Raw genomic sequence first — 17,474 nt, 5'->3', positions numbered from 1 at the left:
GTTCCTGCTCGGGATGTTAATTTGATCCTCCAACCCATGGGATCCATACCCGAGCTGGAAAAAATAGCTTATTGATACTACATTCAGGTATGAAAATAGCATAACTGGCAACCTAAATATGGTTTTAGTGAGGCTGACATAAAAGGTAAAATACCATAAATAATACCTCAAAAATGTTCTACGAATAACAAACTAATAAATAATATAGTTATTACAATATCAAACGGATAACAGACGCTTTTTTAGATGACAGAATACCAAAGTTTGTTATTTTGAAGGTCTTCTAATACAAATTCAATAACTTTTTTAAGTGTTATTGTCTAAAAATTGAAAGATCACATTTTGTTATTTTGGTATTCATTTGATATTTTACAAAATATTTCGATAGCTTAATAATATCAAAACAAGATTTTATACCACAAACATGCCGAAATCTGGTATCATACCACATTAAGAAATTCATTTGTTATCGATGTTACACCTTTGTCGTAATACTTCCTTCAACAAACATAAATTGTCTTGCATTGCCATGGTCATCTGGGAGGAGGTTTGCGTCTAGTGCTTTCCCCAGTAACTGTTTGCGGCCACCAGCTACTACCCGTTCAGTCTTGGGCGTATCCAGCGAGGCATCTTTCAGTTTCTTCGCAATTTCCGACAGCCAAGCACTTTTGAAAGCGGAAAACTTGCTGATTCACTGCAACGTCGGCCACCGAATCACCACCAAAACTCGCAACGGACACATTATCTGAACGTTCCTGGGCTAATTCACCAACCGGACCAACCGGGTTGGAAATCGCCAACGGTGACGAATCTCTCAATAGAACTACACGCCGGAAGTGTGCCATCCGAACTCGGAGAATCGGGCTCCCGGGAGGCAATGAAAACCGACACCGAACAATAGAATTGGAGCTGCGCCTTAGATTCTATAGGATATATTCAAGGTCAACCGAGTCACTCATGGCAAACACAGGCAAAACACGATATATCACTAAATCATAACTTTGTGAACTTTAAATTTCAGCCCTCAAATTAACAAATTTAAAGCAAAAAACCCGAATTTATCCACCTATGGTGTGATCAGACCCTTCTTACTTATTCAAGTTTATTTATTTTATTGTCATTATCAGTGACCAAGCCCCCCACCCCCGTGTCATCCAGTGACGCTACGCCACTGCCTGGGGGTACCCGGAATATATCCGGGTGTAGTCTATTTGGTGAGGCTACCAATCACCTTATCATCGTATTTTAATGTGATTTAATGGGTTTTAATTCAATTCATATTCAAGCAACTTCCCCGGGGTACCCGGAACATGTCCAAGTGTGTCCAATGTGGCCTGGAACACTTAACACGACTTGCATTGATCTTATTTTTGAATTCTGTAGTAATTTGATGTGTCGCATGATGGTTTTAATACGTTTTCCGTTAAATCCAGCGTGAAGGCCCATATTCACCGGATCTTATTCCGGCCATATCTCCGGAACTGGTTCACCGATTCCAAAACCGTTCAATAGCGTTCAATGGGACTTGACTTGATCAATTGGCTTGCCCTGTCTAAACCCAGCTTTACTCTCTTTGCCTGCAATCAGATATCCAAGTGCACAGCAAAAAATGCACGATTTAGACACCCATTCATCACAAATGTTCTTCTAATTTAATTAATTAATTAATTTATCTTTATTAGGGAGGCTTTTAGCCGGCGGCTGGTTCGCCTCCATTCTTCTAATTTATACTCACACTCTCAAACCGGTCTGCAAGTATGATAACGTCCAAAGCGTACCAGACTGCTGTTTCCGTGTTGCTCCCGTTTGAAGCGTGACTGCTGAAAGTTTCAATTACAACTAGTGGTGCAAACCCCCCCTCCTCCCTAAATGTGTGACATAATTAATGGACGACCCCTTACCACTAAACCGGCACCACTGCTTTGCATCTTTTGAACGAGGGTCTTAGTTGGTTTGCAAAGTTGTCCTTGAGATTAAGCTGAATGAAGATGCTGAAGACGTCATAGTCGTTAGAGCAATGTTATGGGCTTAAGTTTATTGTGTAAATTACAACGAGGTTAAATCAATTTATAAATTGTATGGTTCCCAGCATATTTTATTAGCATTTTTTTTTTAACTAACAACCTTCATCTCATTTCAACATTACATTACAAAATTGTCATTATTTTTGGTAACGTGTTCCAAAAATTGAAGGTTTTCAACTTGCAAAATCCCTCAAAAGCATTTTGCGCAAATTGACATGATTACAGTCAAAAGTCACCATTTTGCTAAAATGTTGAAACAATTTCGCAGTGGTGTCTATTGTACATTTTTTATGTGGTTATTTATGTAGAGGAAATGACGGCTTCGAAATATTTTTACCTTGTCCTTGAGCGCTGAGTTTGTGCATGAAGGTGTATCATATTTCAGAGCATTGCACAATGGTACCAAAGCCGTATTTAGGAAGACAAAAATGTTTGCGCTAAAACCGTTGGTTTTAGGCATATGGTGTCTTCGGGAAAGTTTCTTCATATTTGTTTGCCAACTTTTTTATGTTAGTGAAATTAGGGTGGTCCAGTGCAATGTTCATTAAAGTTGCAGAACAATTAATTTGCAGCACCTTTGCTCAAGCCACAGAACTTCAATCTCTTATGGTTCATGAGTTATGATGTTTTTAACCAAGCAAGTTAGGGTGGCCCCTGAAAAATTGGTTTTCTATGCATATATTTTCATACGTTCATTTCCTGTAAAACAAATGTTCTAGACACTTTTAGAACCTTTAAAGGCAAATATTTTTGCTGAAGCAATCAAGTTGCTATCTTTTTTTATTGGAAAGTTAAAGGCGATTTTCTTTAAAAAAAAACTGGCATTTTTCAATTGTCAATATCTCTAAAAGGAGCAAACCGATTTACAAGTTTTTAATTTCATTTGAAAGATCGTTATTTTGTTCATTTAGGGTGGGAAAACTGCGATAGCGATTTTTGTTTAAAGCATTTAATTTAATTTACCAAAAATCATATTAAACTTTGTTGTAAACACAGTCAGAACTTTTAATGGCGCACAATTTTGCCGAAGCAATTAAGATACTATCTCCTTTGTTTGAAGAGTTATGGCAATTTTTTTGAATAAAAATATGAATTTTTAAATAAAATTAAATGTTTTTAACAAAAATCACTCTCGCAGTTTTCTTTTCCCACCGTAAACGAATAAAATAATGATCTTTTAAATGGAATTAAAAACTTGAAAATCGGTTTGCTCCCTTTAGAGATATTGGCAATTGAAAAAGGCCAGTTTTTTTTTTGAAGAAAATCGCCTTTAACTTTCCAAAAAAAAAGATAGCAACTTGGTTGCTTCAGCAAAAATATTTGCCATTGAAAGTTCTAAAAGTGGCTCTAATATTTGTTTTCCAAGAAATGAACGTATGAAAAGATATTCATAGAAAACCAATTTTTCAGGGCCACCCTAACTTGCTTGTTTAAAAAAAATCATAAGTTATGAACCATAAGAGATGGAAGTTTGATGACTTCAGCAAAGGTGCCGCAAATTGATTGTTCTACAATTTTCTAGAACATTGCACTGATCTATCTCACATAATAAAAAAAAATCTCATTTTCAATTCACCAATTTTATGGACCACCCTAATTTCACTAACATGAAAAAATTGGCCAAAAAATATGAAGAAACTTTCCGGAAGACACCATATGCCTAAAATCAACGGTTTTAGCGCAAACATTTTTGTCTTCCTACATACGGCTTTGGGACCATTGTGCATTGTTTTATCTAAAATGAACACTCGAAGACTTCATTTATTCTCATGGCGGTCATCGGTAAAGACGTGCCGAAGCCGTCATTTCACACAAATGCCATTTTAATAAATGCTGTATATTACGTAAAATTATTAACAACATATCTACTTCTTCTTATTCGTATTTCAAGCTTATTACTTAGCGCAAATTAGCTTCAACTTAGTGTTCTAAATGCACTTCCACAGTTTTTAATTGAGAGCTTTCGATGCCAATACCAATACACAAATTTGTATATAGTGTGGCAAGCACAATGATACTCTATGCCCAGGGAAGTCTAGAAAATTTCCAACCCGAAAGATTCCCTCGACCGGACCGGGAATCGAAACCCACCGCCTCCGGCTTGGTAATATGTACCGTGCCTTTACTGACTAGGCTATGAGGCCCCATTAACAACACATGCCATGTCAATAAAAATATACAGCCTAGAAAAGCTATCCCAAATCCAATCTGGAGCATGCTCACTAGAGTTGGTGGCATTAGGGTGGTTCAAAATGTCGATTTTCCTCCACCAAGCTCAATCGATTTTCAATCAGGTCCTGATAATTTTACCGAAATTTGACCAAAATTTGACCTCATTTTATGCGAACTCCTACTGCACTGGCCCTTTAAAGCTTATATGGGAATTCTAATGGAATTCTCATTGCTCTAGCCTTTTGCTGTAATGATCAACCGAGAAGTTTGCTATCTTTTTCTGATGTTATTTTCCCAGCTACAGCTTTGCTTTGATTGAACATCATAATACATATGTATTAATTAATTAGGTCGATGATGTCCTGTCTGAACTTGGTGTAATTGGCGCGGAGAAGAGGGCAAAAAATCCAGGCTACTAAAGATTGTACTCGAAAAAAGAATGCAACACTTTCTTTTGTGTATAACTAAAGCATGGGTAAAAATTGTTGAAATTTTTATTAAAACTAGTTTAGGGTGTAATGTTTAAATGTGCAAAATCTCGTCACAATCTGTCAAGTGGTTATCAAGATGCCTTCCAGGCAAGAAGTGCTTCGACAAAAAATTATGGGAGCGGTTGTCCCACAGGTTGATCGCGAAACAGTTTGGAATCGACAATTCGGCCGTGTGGTAAAATCGTTCAAGGCAGCGGAAGAAAAGCGAAGACGACCAACCCCGTTAACGCAAAAAAGGTGTGGGATTACTTCAAGCGCAATCCGAACCTTTCGATTCGGGACGTGGCCAAGAAGGTCAATTCTTCCGTCTGGTTCGTCCAGCAGACAATGAAGCGAGCCGGAATGCATGTCTTCAAGGTAGTGGTTGGTGCAGCCAAAATGCATTATAATGGACGACGAGGCGTACATTAAAGCGGACGCCAAGCAGATCTCCGGCCTGGAGTTTTTTGTCGGCAAGTCCCGCCTGGATGTTCCGAAGAAGTTCCGGAAGAAGAAGGTCTACATATTTGCTAAGAAGTACTTAGTGTGGCAGGTGATAGTTATAGGTATTTTACCTCTTATGTCATGCTGATCAACACCAAATTTTGATATTATGTATCATTATATATATATTAGTTATTTTCTTCTGCTCGGGTTAACATAATAAGATACCGATAAATAAAGAAGGCAGAATCTTATTCGAGGAAGTGGTCATTCGGGGTTATGTAGCACAACCTGATACCCTATGTCCAGGAAAGTAGAAATGATTTGATGACGGACCAACCGAACCCTTTGTCTCCGGCTTGTTAATTCCGTACATTAACTCTAAACAAACATTTCAAAAGGTCCTATCTGCTTTGATCGATTCTCTTCGTCGACTTTCTCTTTCGTCCATAACTCAGCTGCAAAAACATTCTCTGACGTGTTTGACTATGTGGCAAAAATGGCACGAAATCTGTTTGCACAGCCGTGGTAATCAAAAGAGAAAGACTATGAAGAGAATCGATCAAAGCAGATAAGACCTTTAGAAATGTTTATATAGGTTAGGTTTTATGAGGCGAATCTAAACTACTTAACGCGATTAAATGTTTCTACACGGCTGATACTAACTCAAGAAAGAGAGAGTCTTTTTTTTTCCTCTGTTCGGAACATAGAACCACTGCGATCAGTAATTTGATCTATTATAGTATATCATGTTAAGTTTATTTTTTTTTTTTTTTTTTTAATAATTCGTTTATTTTTCCAGGCTCATTTGCTGTAGCTTTGCGGAGCCGATATTCATTGTTTAGATAACAAAATTACTTAAAACTAACGTTAGTAAAGCGGGGGCCGATTACTCGCGGCTATCTCGAGGTTAGGGGTAACAAATTGTAACAAATGGATGGCAGGGTAGGGATTGTGAACACAAGGTTTGGAGAGCAATGTGCTCTTGATCTCGAACTAGGCGACACTCTGATGAAAAAGACAAACATGGGGGTACACCGATGGGTAGCTAACAACTTGGGAGAACACAAGATGACACTAACTTCTAAATCCTCAAATCTATCCGTTTTAAAAACACATAAATTAAATTCAAATAGTCAAGGTCTCGGCTCGCCAAGACATCTCTAACGGGTATCGAGGGTTGTTTTCCTCGGGCCCTGAGGGATGTGGATAACTCAGATCTGGCAACACGGTGTAAGGTACACGACCAAACAACATGCTCGATATCGTGATAACCACTGCCACACGCACATAAATTGCTGCCTGAGAGCCCAATTCGATAGAAGTGCGAGTCTAACGAGCAGTGATTGGACATAAGCCTTGATATAACGCGTATAAAGTCGCGGCTCATGTCCAACCCTTTGAACCATGGTTTGTTCGACACCTGTGGGAGAATAGAATGTAACCATCTTCCCAATTCACCATCATTCCATTTGTGTTGCCAACTGATGAGGACTTGCTGACGAGCAATGGAGAAAAATTCGTTGAAGGCGATTTGTCGCTCAAAAATATCGCCTTCCATAGCGCCCACCTTAGCCAACGAGTCCGCTTTCTCATTACCCGGAATTGAGCAATGAGATGGGACCCAAGCTAAGGTGATAGTATAGGAGCAGTTAGATAAAGCACTCAGTTTAGATCGTATTTCAGGCAGGAAATACGAGGAGTGCTTCATCGGCCTCATTGAACGAATAGCCTCCAATGAGCTAAGACTATCCGTAAAAATGAAATAATGGTCAGAAGGTAGTGAGGCAATTCGCTCTACTGCGTAAAATATAGCTGCGAGTTCCGCAACGTATACGTATATATATTGTTCTTTCACCTTCCTATTTTCCTGCCGTCGGGGTATCTCTGCCGGACTGGGGCACTGTCTCTTACGGTGGAGCTCTACCTTGTTCGCGCATCCATTCCTCACCACAGTCCCGTTGTAACTCCCACTTTACATTAAGTTTTTTTAAATGTTGTCTGTCCCTTTTGGTGGGTAATCAGAGCCAGTTGTACGTTATGTAATGATAGACTGAAACGCTTTCTTTCGAGGCAGGCCCTAAGCCTGACCCTCGATTATCAAATGTGATGAACTAGCCTACGGCTAAAAATCACAAAAATAAAGAAAAAAAAAAAAAAAAAAAAAAAAAAAAGTATACGGAGCATGGTTTCTGCAGTTTATAGGAGGCGCTATGAAATTGATTAAATACACCAAATCCAGTGGAAGCATTTATGGTTGACCCATCTGTGAAAAATCTTTTATCGTTACTTACATGGTGGTACTTGATTGCAAAAATTGAGGGAACAACCATCGATCGATGGTGATCTGGTATTCCATGGATTTCTTGCATCATGGTCAGATCAAAATTTACAGAGGAACTATAGAAGGCTTGGAAGCAATCACGATTGGAGATTAATGAAGAAGGACCAACCTCCAGCGTCATGTACTCATAGTACAAACTCATGAATCTTGTTTGAGGATTTTGGTCGAGCAGCTTCTCAAAGTGTTCTATTACCAAAGGATTCAATACTTCACAACGGATGAGGAACCGGAAAGACAGCTCAGCGAAACGATCTGTCAGTGGGAGAACACGCGCGAGTACTTCGAGGCTCATCGTATGCGTCGAGTGCATACAGCCAAGCGCGATTCGGAGGCAACGGTATTGAACTCGTTGCAGCTTCAAGATATGTGTTTTCGCCGCGGATTGAAAGCAGAAGCTACCGTACTCTAGAACCGACAAGATGGTTGTTCGATACAACCTGATAAGATCTTCCGGGTGTGCTCCCCACCAAGTTCCGGTAATTGTACGAAGAAAATTGATTCTTTGTTGGCATTTTTGTTTTAGATACGCAATATGTTTTCCCCATGTGCATTTGGAATCGAACCAGACACCTAAATACTTGAAAGATATACTTTGAGTGATTGTTCTACCCTTTAGTTGAAGCTGTAACTGTGCAGGATGATGCTTCCTAGAAAAAACAACCAACTCAGTTTTCTCCGGAGAGAATTCGATACCCAGCTTCATAGCCCAAGTAGACAAATTGTCTAAGGTATCTTGCAATGGTCCTTGCAGGTCCGGTGCACTTGGCCCTATAACGGACACAACGCCGTCATCTGCAAGCTGCCTTAGCGAGCAATTTTCATCAAGACAACCATCAATGTCTTTAACGTAAAAATTATAAAGAAGGGGGCTTAAACATGAGCCCTGGGGGAGACCCATGTAACTAATTCGTGAAGTTGTCGAGTTTCCATGAGAAAAGCTCATATATTTCTCAGACAACAAGTTGCTCAAATAGTTGTTCATAATTGGTGAAAGCCCACTATCGTGGAGTTTATCCGAAAGGACATCGATACAAACAGAATCAAAAGCCCCCTTAATATCCAAGAAAACTGAACCCATTTGCTGTTTTTGCGCATAGGCCAGTTGAATTTCAGTTGAAAGCAACGCAAGACAGTCGCTCGTTCCTTTGCCTCTCCGAAATCCAAATTGCGTATCTGAAAGTAAACCATTCGACTCGACCCATTTGTCTAGACGAAAAAGAATCATTTTCTCCAACAATTTCCGTATACAGGACAGCATCGCGATGGGACGGTACGAGTTATAATCCGACGCGGGTTTACCGGGTTTTCGAATGGCGATAACTCTTACTTGCCTCCAATCATCCGGAACAATGTTGTGCTCCAGAAATTGATTGAATAAGTTCAACAAGCGTCTCTTCGCGACGTCTGGGAGATTTTTGAGCAAGTTGAACTTGATTCTATCCATTCCTGGAGCTGAGTTGTTACATGAGAGGAGAGCAAGTGAGAATTCCACCATCGAAAACGGAGAACCTATTTCGTTACTACCCGACGGACTATCACGAACGTTGGTTTGAACCGACACCGAATCCGGGCATACTTTCCGCGCGAAGCTGAATATCCAACTGTCTGAGTACTCCTTGTCTTCGTTGACCGGTGATGACGCGTTTCGCATTCTCCTGCCGACATTCCAGAGTGTTCTCATGGAAGTCTCTCTCGACAAACCATCGACGAACCGACGCCAGTAACCGCGTTTTTTGGCTTTAATCAAGCTCTTAAAAGTTTTCTCGAGGTCGGTGTACCGCTCGAAATCCTCGACCTTACCGTGTTTGCGGAAGCGTTTAAACGCGGCGGACTTCTCGCTGTTCGCGTCGGTGCAATCCTTATCCCACCACGGAGTGAGAGGTCGTTTGCGAACGAAAACACCCGGAACGCGTTTCGTCTGTGCTTGAAGAGCGCAGTCAACAATAAGTCGCGATAAAAAGGAGTACTCATCCAGCGGAGGGAGTATCTCAACCGAATCAGTACCACCGAGAACCGCGGACGCAAATTTTTGCCAGTCGATGTTTTTCGTGAGGTCGTACGCGATGTCAACCGAGCGAGTGGAAGATGAACCATTGGTAATAGAAATTTTGATTGGCAAGTGGTCACTACCGTAGGGATCTTGAATTACTTTCCACGAGCAATCCAACGATAGTGAACTCGAACTGAGGGAGAGGTCTAATCTACTTTCTCTTGCTGGAGGTTTGGCCACTCGTGTTACTTCCCCAGTGTTTAGAATTGTCATATTGAAGTTATCGCAAAGGTCGTATATCAGGGTTGAGCGGTTGTCATCGTACAGTTCCCCCCAGCCTGTACCGTGGGAGTTAAAATCTCCTAATATCAACCGAGGCTCAGATAAAGCTGAGCAGATATCTGAGAGACCTTGGCGAGAAATCGCAGTTCTTGGAGGAAGATATACTGAGGCAATACTGAGGCTTTTACCTCGAATATTTACCTGACATGCGACAACTTCAATGCCTGTCACGGAAGGCAGATCGATTCTATGAAAGGAATGGAGCTTATTAATCCCGAGAAGCACCCCTCCATACGAATCTGCTCGATCAAGGCGAATAATGTTAAAATCGTGGAAAGGGAGATCGGTGTCTGAAGAAAGCCATGTTTCACAAAGAGCAAATGCATCACAAAGTGAATTGTGAACTAAAAATTTGAATGTGTCAAGTTTCGGTATAAGACTTCTACAGTTCCACTGAAGAACAGAGATCATATCCCCGACCTCATTCGGAAAATTATCCATCAAAGGATATGATCGATGCAAGGAAGGACCACCTAGAAGCTAGTTGCTTCAAAAGAGTTTTCACGAATGGAAGCACTAAATTAATAATGTTCCGAGTTGAGTCAGAGACGTTGAATATATCGAAGATGCTCTCCACAATTCCAGAAAACGTAAACATGGCATCATGTTCTTGCTGATTATTCAGCTGTTTTTCTGGCTGAAAAACTGGGATATCTGGGGTTTTAGATGATCCCGGAAGTGGCGGAAAGTCCTTGTTAAAATTACAAGATTGAAATCCCGGTGGTGGGGGTTTCGGTACATTTCCGCTACCTCTTAAATTTGTCAAGGTAGGTTGGTAGTCCATACGAGAGGTCTTACGCGGATTTTGAGTGACGTTTTTTTTTAATCGCTTTCTCGTGTTGCCTTTAAACACAAAGGGACTACCTTCACCAACCTCTGAGTCAGAGCCCTGAACATCATCTGGCAAAATGGAGTATGTGTTTTTGGTTTTTGGGGTGGTTTGGAAAGATGAAGCGGTGTTTTTTAAGAGTTCTGCAAGTGACCTCTTGGAGCGAGCTTGCAAAGACCGCTTAAGTTTTTCTCCCTGCTGTTTGTACTTCGGGCAATCAACCAAAGCATGCAGAGTATCCTTGCAGTAAACACATTTTGGGGTAGCCCGGCAAGGACCATCTGCATGCAGCTCGCCGCATTGATCGCAGCTCGGTTTGTTGGAGCAGAAGTCAGCGGTGTGACCAAGTTGCTTGCATTTTGAGCAGTTCATTACCCGCGGTACAAACAAGCGTACAGGCAGTCGAACCTTCCCAATTACGACGTAGTCAGGTAGCGCCGATCCTGAAAAGGTCACACGGAACGAGTCTGACAGAGAGTACGTTTTTTTCGTGCCAATGAGAGACACTGATTGCATTTGGATGCAATCCAGAATCTTCACTTTCGGAAGGGCACGGTTTTTAAAAATACCGAAGGATTCGGCATGAAGGAAATCTTCGCAAGTTAGACTCGCTTCGGTGACCACTCCTTCGATTTCTACGTCGCAACTGGGGATGTAGACTCGATATTCCATCGTAAAAAGCTCATAGGCAACAATCCGGTTTGCCTGTTTCAGGTCATCAACGGTAACGCGCAGTTTGTTTGGCGTCACCTTAAATATATCGGTTACGGCCGAAAAATGTTTTGTCAGATCCTTCGAAATCCGAGAAATATTCAAAGGTTTTTGTTTGGGCCGGAAAAAAACAACCCACGGACCTTTTGAGCCACTTGGGTAAGCTTTATGGCGGGGGGTCGCAGAAATTTTTAAGGGAACGGTTGGAGTAGGGGGAACAGGTGGACGAGGGGGCGATGGTGGAGAAGGGGGGGCAGGGGGTGCAGGAGGCTGTTGTTTAGACATCACCTTTGGGTAAGCTCCAGTGCTCGTTTTGGGGTCCGAAGTAGAGTCCCCTGAGGTATCCATTTTCTCTTCAGTGAGAAGCAGATTTTCGAATGATGGAGATTCAACAGACTCATCATCGGAGATATCTGCTAGCGAAATACCCCCGCCATCATTTGTTTCATCCATTGCGGGGTCTTAAGTACCTCCGCAACAGATTTCGACATAAACAAGAAGAAAAAAAAAAAATATGCGTAAGGAAAACAAAAAAAAAATAAATAAAAGAAAATAATAATAAAAAAAAAAAAAAAAAATATATATATATATAAGAAAAAAAAACTTATCTAGAAATATACGGTAAAAATAATACTTAATCCAACAAAGCAAAAAAAAAAAATGTGCCAGGAAAGTTAATCAACACTATAGGGCGATTAATCAGACTGCAAAAAAAAAACAGTAAGTGAAAAAAAAAAGAAAAAAAAAAAAAAAAATGAAAACTTTTTCAGGAAAACCAAAAAGGTGTCAGAAAAGTTAATCAACACTATAAGGAGATTAATCAGCAAAAATTAATAGCAAAAAAAAAAACCAAAGTGAAAAAGAAAAAAAGGAAAACTTTTTCAGGAAAAAACAAAAAGGTGTCAGAAAAGTTAATCAACGCTGTATGGAGATTAATCAGGTTGCGGAGAACGGGAGATAACCGTTTGTTACTTAACTCTCCACACAAGCGCACGGAGTGTGGCTGATGACGATGATCTACTGATGTGAGGATGGTGATGATCGTTCTATTGTTGCCCTCGAGTGTTTTCAACAAAGCACCGGCTGGCTCGCCGGCTGGTGAACTCGATGACCTTGATGTTGCAGTGGCGTGATGCGATGAAATTTGTTGGCTAAAGATGAACAACTCATCTGCCGGACTCGGCCGGAAATGACTGCTTCCTTTCTCGAACGGTTGTGCGGCAAATGCAATTTCGCGATGCTCACTACACTTGTGTATACTATAACACCACTCAGTGTGAAAGCGGATTGAAAAAAAAACCTCAATAGGGAAAAAAACTAGTACTGATAACGGAGTGCAGGCAACACTAGACCGAAACAGTCGAACGTTCGATGCGGAATGATCATGTTAAGTTTAGTGCATGTCGTATTACTCCATCACAATTGAAAAATAATGAAGTAGGGGAAATGCCTCTAATGTTGGCCTATGGATCTAACATGGGGCCCATCGCTAAAAATCTGCTATTTATCAATTTTATCTATATGAACGCGTCATTGGGACATTACTAATGCATAGTTTTGGTCGCTATTGAAAATTTAGTCGATTGCTGAATTTATGTATGGGCCCTTATTAGGGACACATTACACTACATTACATCCATTTCTCCTATTCGGTATTGAAACAGTTATCATTTTTGTCTTTATCAAAAGAAATCGATTCTAATTGAAAGGTCCGGGTTTATTGAAGGGTGAGAGCACCCTCCAAAGGCGCGCCCCTTTGTCAGCAAAACTAGGGAACAACGAATAGATGATTGGGCATCACATAGATGAAGACTAACTAACTCATTTTTTTTTCTTGTTTCAAGGTTATCCTCTGCGGCGCCGGTGGTGTAGTGTTAAACGTGATTACCTCTCACCTCAGCAGGCCTGGGTTTAAACGCTGTCAGCGCCGCTGGCATGTTCTGAGGCATAACATTTCTGATCATGCCTTCGGAAGGGAAGTAAAGCCGTTGGTCCCCGGTTTATGATTAAAGGGGCTATAGGTAGAGTCCAGTTCCCCGGCGTCGGTAGCATTGGTGCTCAGCACGGAAAACAAGATCGACGGAAAACAAAACAAAGGAAAAAACAAAGATCATCCTCAGTGGACCAAGCCGAGTCTGCTCACTATCAACAAGGCATAAAAAGTAACAAGGACTAAGATGTGATCCTTTGAATTCTGAAAATTCCTGTTCCCCTAGTTTGAAGTGGTCAGGACTAGGAATCGGTATCGGTAGATCTTACATCCCGTAACGTCACGTTAACTCAGGTGTATGAGAAATTTCTAAAAATGCAGGTCACTTAGCGCTGAGTTAGTCTCATCAGCCGTGCAAGAGTTTGATGATAATCTTTTCCATTTGATGGTGCAGCTGGTTTATGCGAGACTGTAATCCCAAAAAAAAAATTGTTGTAATCTTCATTTAAAAAAATAAAATCAATGTAATTAGGGAAAGTACTCTGCAGATCAATAATTACTAAATATATCGTAGGTATTTTATACTGTTTCGGTTGAATTTTACTTCAAGCTTAGGGTGGCGTCTTACCCCGTCGTCCCCTACACCACAGAACCTTCGCATGAATTTTTTAATATTTCATAATGCAATCAACTTTTCTTCCTCGTTAGTTACTCTTACACTTTGATCGAAATAATTCTGGAGTAGATTTTTCTTCAGTAACAACATACATTCTTAGGCTTAAATTGTTTTAAAGATTTTAAACTTAGAAGTTTGGAGAAATTAGGAAGACGAAAATAAATATTCAATACTACGGAAATAGAATAAATTCCAAGAACCTAGATTTCAAATAAATTAATGGCCTAGCAAAAGTTTCCAAGCTTATGAACTGTAATGCATTAATTTGATGAGAGTTTTCATGGATCTCTAGGAATCAAGGGAATTCATAGGATAATATCAGTGCATCCATCCAGTGCAATTTTTAAGAAAGTGGAGTCAGAAGATTCCTTTCAAATTAGTTAATTGGAACTCCACACTCCAGGTGAAATGTAAGGAGAACTCCAAGATAGTTCTGAGTAGAATTTTAAGCGAATTCTGAGTAGGATTCAAAGTAAATTTACAAGAGAATTCTGTTCAGAATTCAAAGACAATTCCAAAGAGAATTCAATTAGAGTTCTAACTAACAGAGTAGTAACTAACAGAGTTCTAACTAAAACGGCAAAGTTATTTTGAGGAGACTTTTTAAGTAATTTGTAAGGAGAAATGATAGTAAATTCTAAGCAGAACTCCAAGGTAAGAAGAATTTCATGAAAAGTAGGAGAATCCAAAAGGAATTCTGAAAACAATTCAATGAAAATTCTGAGGCTGATTCGATAAGTACACACTTAGAAATAACAAACTTTACTCGTGACGGAATCCATCTATTAAGAATGAGACGTAAACAAAACTGTCATGTAAAATTAAGTGCTCCGAGACTGAAAAGTTCGTTACTTGACGAAAAATACGAGTAAAAATAATTCTATGGCAAAATTAACGCTCGTATATGTCAGTCGGAGAGACCTAAATTCACATGATTTTTTCCAAGTGTGTACTTTTAGGAGTATTTCATAGTTTATTTGTGGAAACTTTCAAGAAATTTTCATATGTTCAGATTTGAGGAAAGTTTCAGGAATTTTTTTGGTTTTTTTTTTTTAGTTTCAAGGGCCTCAGGGTCCACCAGCATGGAGAGAAGAGTTGACGACGTGAAATTCAGCTCAACCAAACGTACTTTCGAACTTTTCAGTCTCGGAGCACTTAATTTTACATGACAGGTTTGTTTACGTCTCATCCTTTATGTCGAAGATGAATTCCGTCACGTGTAAGATTAGGTATTTCTAAGTGTGTATACTCAATTTATTCTTATCATGGAAAAATTTCAAAACATTTAGCAATTGGTGCATTTTAGAAATTGGCATATTATCTACACACTTGGAAATAACTAATTTTATACGAGACGAGATCAGTCTTTTACATAAAGGATGAGACGTAAACAAACATGTCATGTAAAATTAAATGCTCCGAGGTTGAAAAATTCTTTACTCGACGAAAAGTACGTTTGATTAAGCTGAGTTTATGTCAAAATTGACGCTCGTATATTTCAGTCTCCAAACACCTTAATTAACCGTTTTTTCTCAACTTAACTTAAGAGCCTTAGAACTTATCTTATATAAGCTGTTAATTGAGAACGAGTTTTACAAGAGTCTTCAATTAGAACCTCGTTACTTGAATACGGGTATTGGTATAGGTACGGCAGTATCAAACTAAAAGCGGCGGGTTCGATTCCCGGTCCAGCCGAGGAAATCTTTCAGATTGGAAATCTTCTCGACTTCCCTGGACATACCGTATCATTGTGGTTGCCACACAATATAAAAATTCATGCCATTGGTTGGCATAGATAGCTCTCAACTAATAACTTTGGAAGGTTTTCAAAGAACTCTATGTTGAGAGCCAGAAAAGTGAAAAAACTCAAGAAGAAATTTCAAAAAAATAAGTGTCGTGACTGAAAGCACGTTTGGCTGATATAAATCCATTGTCTATGCTGACTAAATTTTATGTGATGAGAGATACTTCCATGCTTATCGTCGATATTTACATGAGTTTTCCATAATGCGTGGGAATGAACGCAAAATCGTAGTCAATCGCACAATAAATTTCCCTATTTTAAACAGTAGTTCCCCGTCCAACGACTTACCATTTCGCACTTTTACACACTCCTTCTTATCACCCAATATCGCTGAAACACTGAACTTCAGCACCGGCTTAGCCACCTCCTTCAGTATCGTCTGTTTCGAAGCAATAAATTCACTAAAACCACACTTTTCACACCGAAACTCATATTCACCCTCACCGGAGGAAAAGTTCCTCTCGCTCACCAACCCACCACCGTCCACCGTTACCCCATTGCTCCTGATCCTCTGCTCCGGAGGATTCGGTTCCGACTGGTAGTGACCGCACTTGCCACAGCAATAATCCATCAGCATATTGTTTTCATCGTTAGCCCCATTGTTGTACGACCGAATCACCGTCGCAGGGCCCAGCTCATCGTCCGAGAAGGACGAATTGTTCACATTGAGACAACTGTTGAAGCTCTTCGGCGAGTCACACAGACTGTTGGAATCCTTCAGATCGGAGGCATGCTCCTCAAACTCACTATCCGAAGATTCACCGCTGGCGATGATCCTACTGGACGAGTGGTGACGCCTAATCGGGCACCGCTCCAGGTCTTTCTCCTTCAGAATGCTATCAACCATGAAGGCAGTTGACATTATGATCTAAATTTTCTCCACTTTAATCACTTCACAACAATAGCATTTTGCTGCACTCAATAACACTTTTCACCTTTTGTCATCCATGCAGTAGCTTCCCCTATTTTCCTCATCGACACAATCAGATCGCAGCACATCAATAAAATCTAATAAACGATAATAATAAATGTTATTCAAAACTGGCACCGTACTTCCCACCGATGATGATGATGATGCACCCACAATCGGATCCAACTCGAAAGAAGGCCGCGCACAAATTCCTTTATCTCCAAAGCTGAAGCAGCAGGATAGCGGCCGTTATGTTCTAGTCCGGGGAATCGCTGATCTCACACTGGTTGCATCCGTCCTACTGGCAAGGGTCGAAAGTCGAGCAGCATCGGAGTGGTAGCATATTGCTGTTTGCTACTACTAGCGAATGATATCCTTTTCCATACAAAACCGAGGAGGGTAACACGCAAGCACATAACCGACAAGGATAAAACAGCATCTGACCTGTAGAAAGTGGAAGCGGAAGTCGGCGAGGAGGACGAGGAGAGCGCAATATGGGAACCGTTGCAAAGGGGTGCGATTCACTCAAACCCTCCTCCTTGACGCGATGGATGATTGGGGTGGTTGTGATGACGATGATCATGGTGCTGCTCAAGATGATGATGGTGATGATGATACTGATTGTGATCAAACTAGAATGAGATTTATTCATATCCATCGCCGGAAATAGGCTGGTGACCGGGTTGCCAGAGCTGAAATGAGAGCTAGGTTTCGAGGAATTGGGTTGATTATCTTTCGATCTATATATTTGTTAGCTATCTATTCAGTAAATTTCTCTGAATTTCTATTTGTCTATCTAGTTCAGCTATACTGCCAGCTCAACAAACC

At 40.4% G+C, this 17,474-nt stretch overlaps 1 protein-coding gene across 1 annotated transcript in view; it reads right to left on the bottom strand.

Moving 5' to 3' along the window:
* The window catches only part of Dbx, a 90,227-nt gene extending 73,312 nt beyond the window's left edge, over window positions 1-16,915 (bottom strand). Inside the window, exon 1 of the mRNA XM_065231387.1 lies at window positions 16,025-16,915. Coding sequence (XP_065087459.1) covers window positions 16,025-16,598 — 574 coding nt within the window. The 5' untranslated portion in view covers window positions 16,599-16,915. The remainder of the gene's footprint in view (window positions 1-16,024) is intronic.
* Between the last annotated feature and the right edge of the window lie 559 nt (window positions 16,916-17,474).

Source organism: Ochlerotatus camptorhynchus, unplaced genomic scaffold (assembly GCF_037179485.1).
Source record: "Ochlerotatus camptorhynchus isolate MF236.1 unplaced genomic scaffold, CSIRO-AGI_Acam_v1.1 ptg000353l, whole genome shotgun sequence".
NCBI classification, from domain to species: Eukaryota; Metazoa; Arthropoda; class Insecta; order Diptera; family Culicidae; genus Ochlerotatus; species Ochlerotatus camptorhynchus.
The sequence above is the reverse complement of the archived record's forward strand: the minus strand, read 5'-3'. Positions and strand labels throughout refer to the sequence as shown.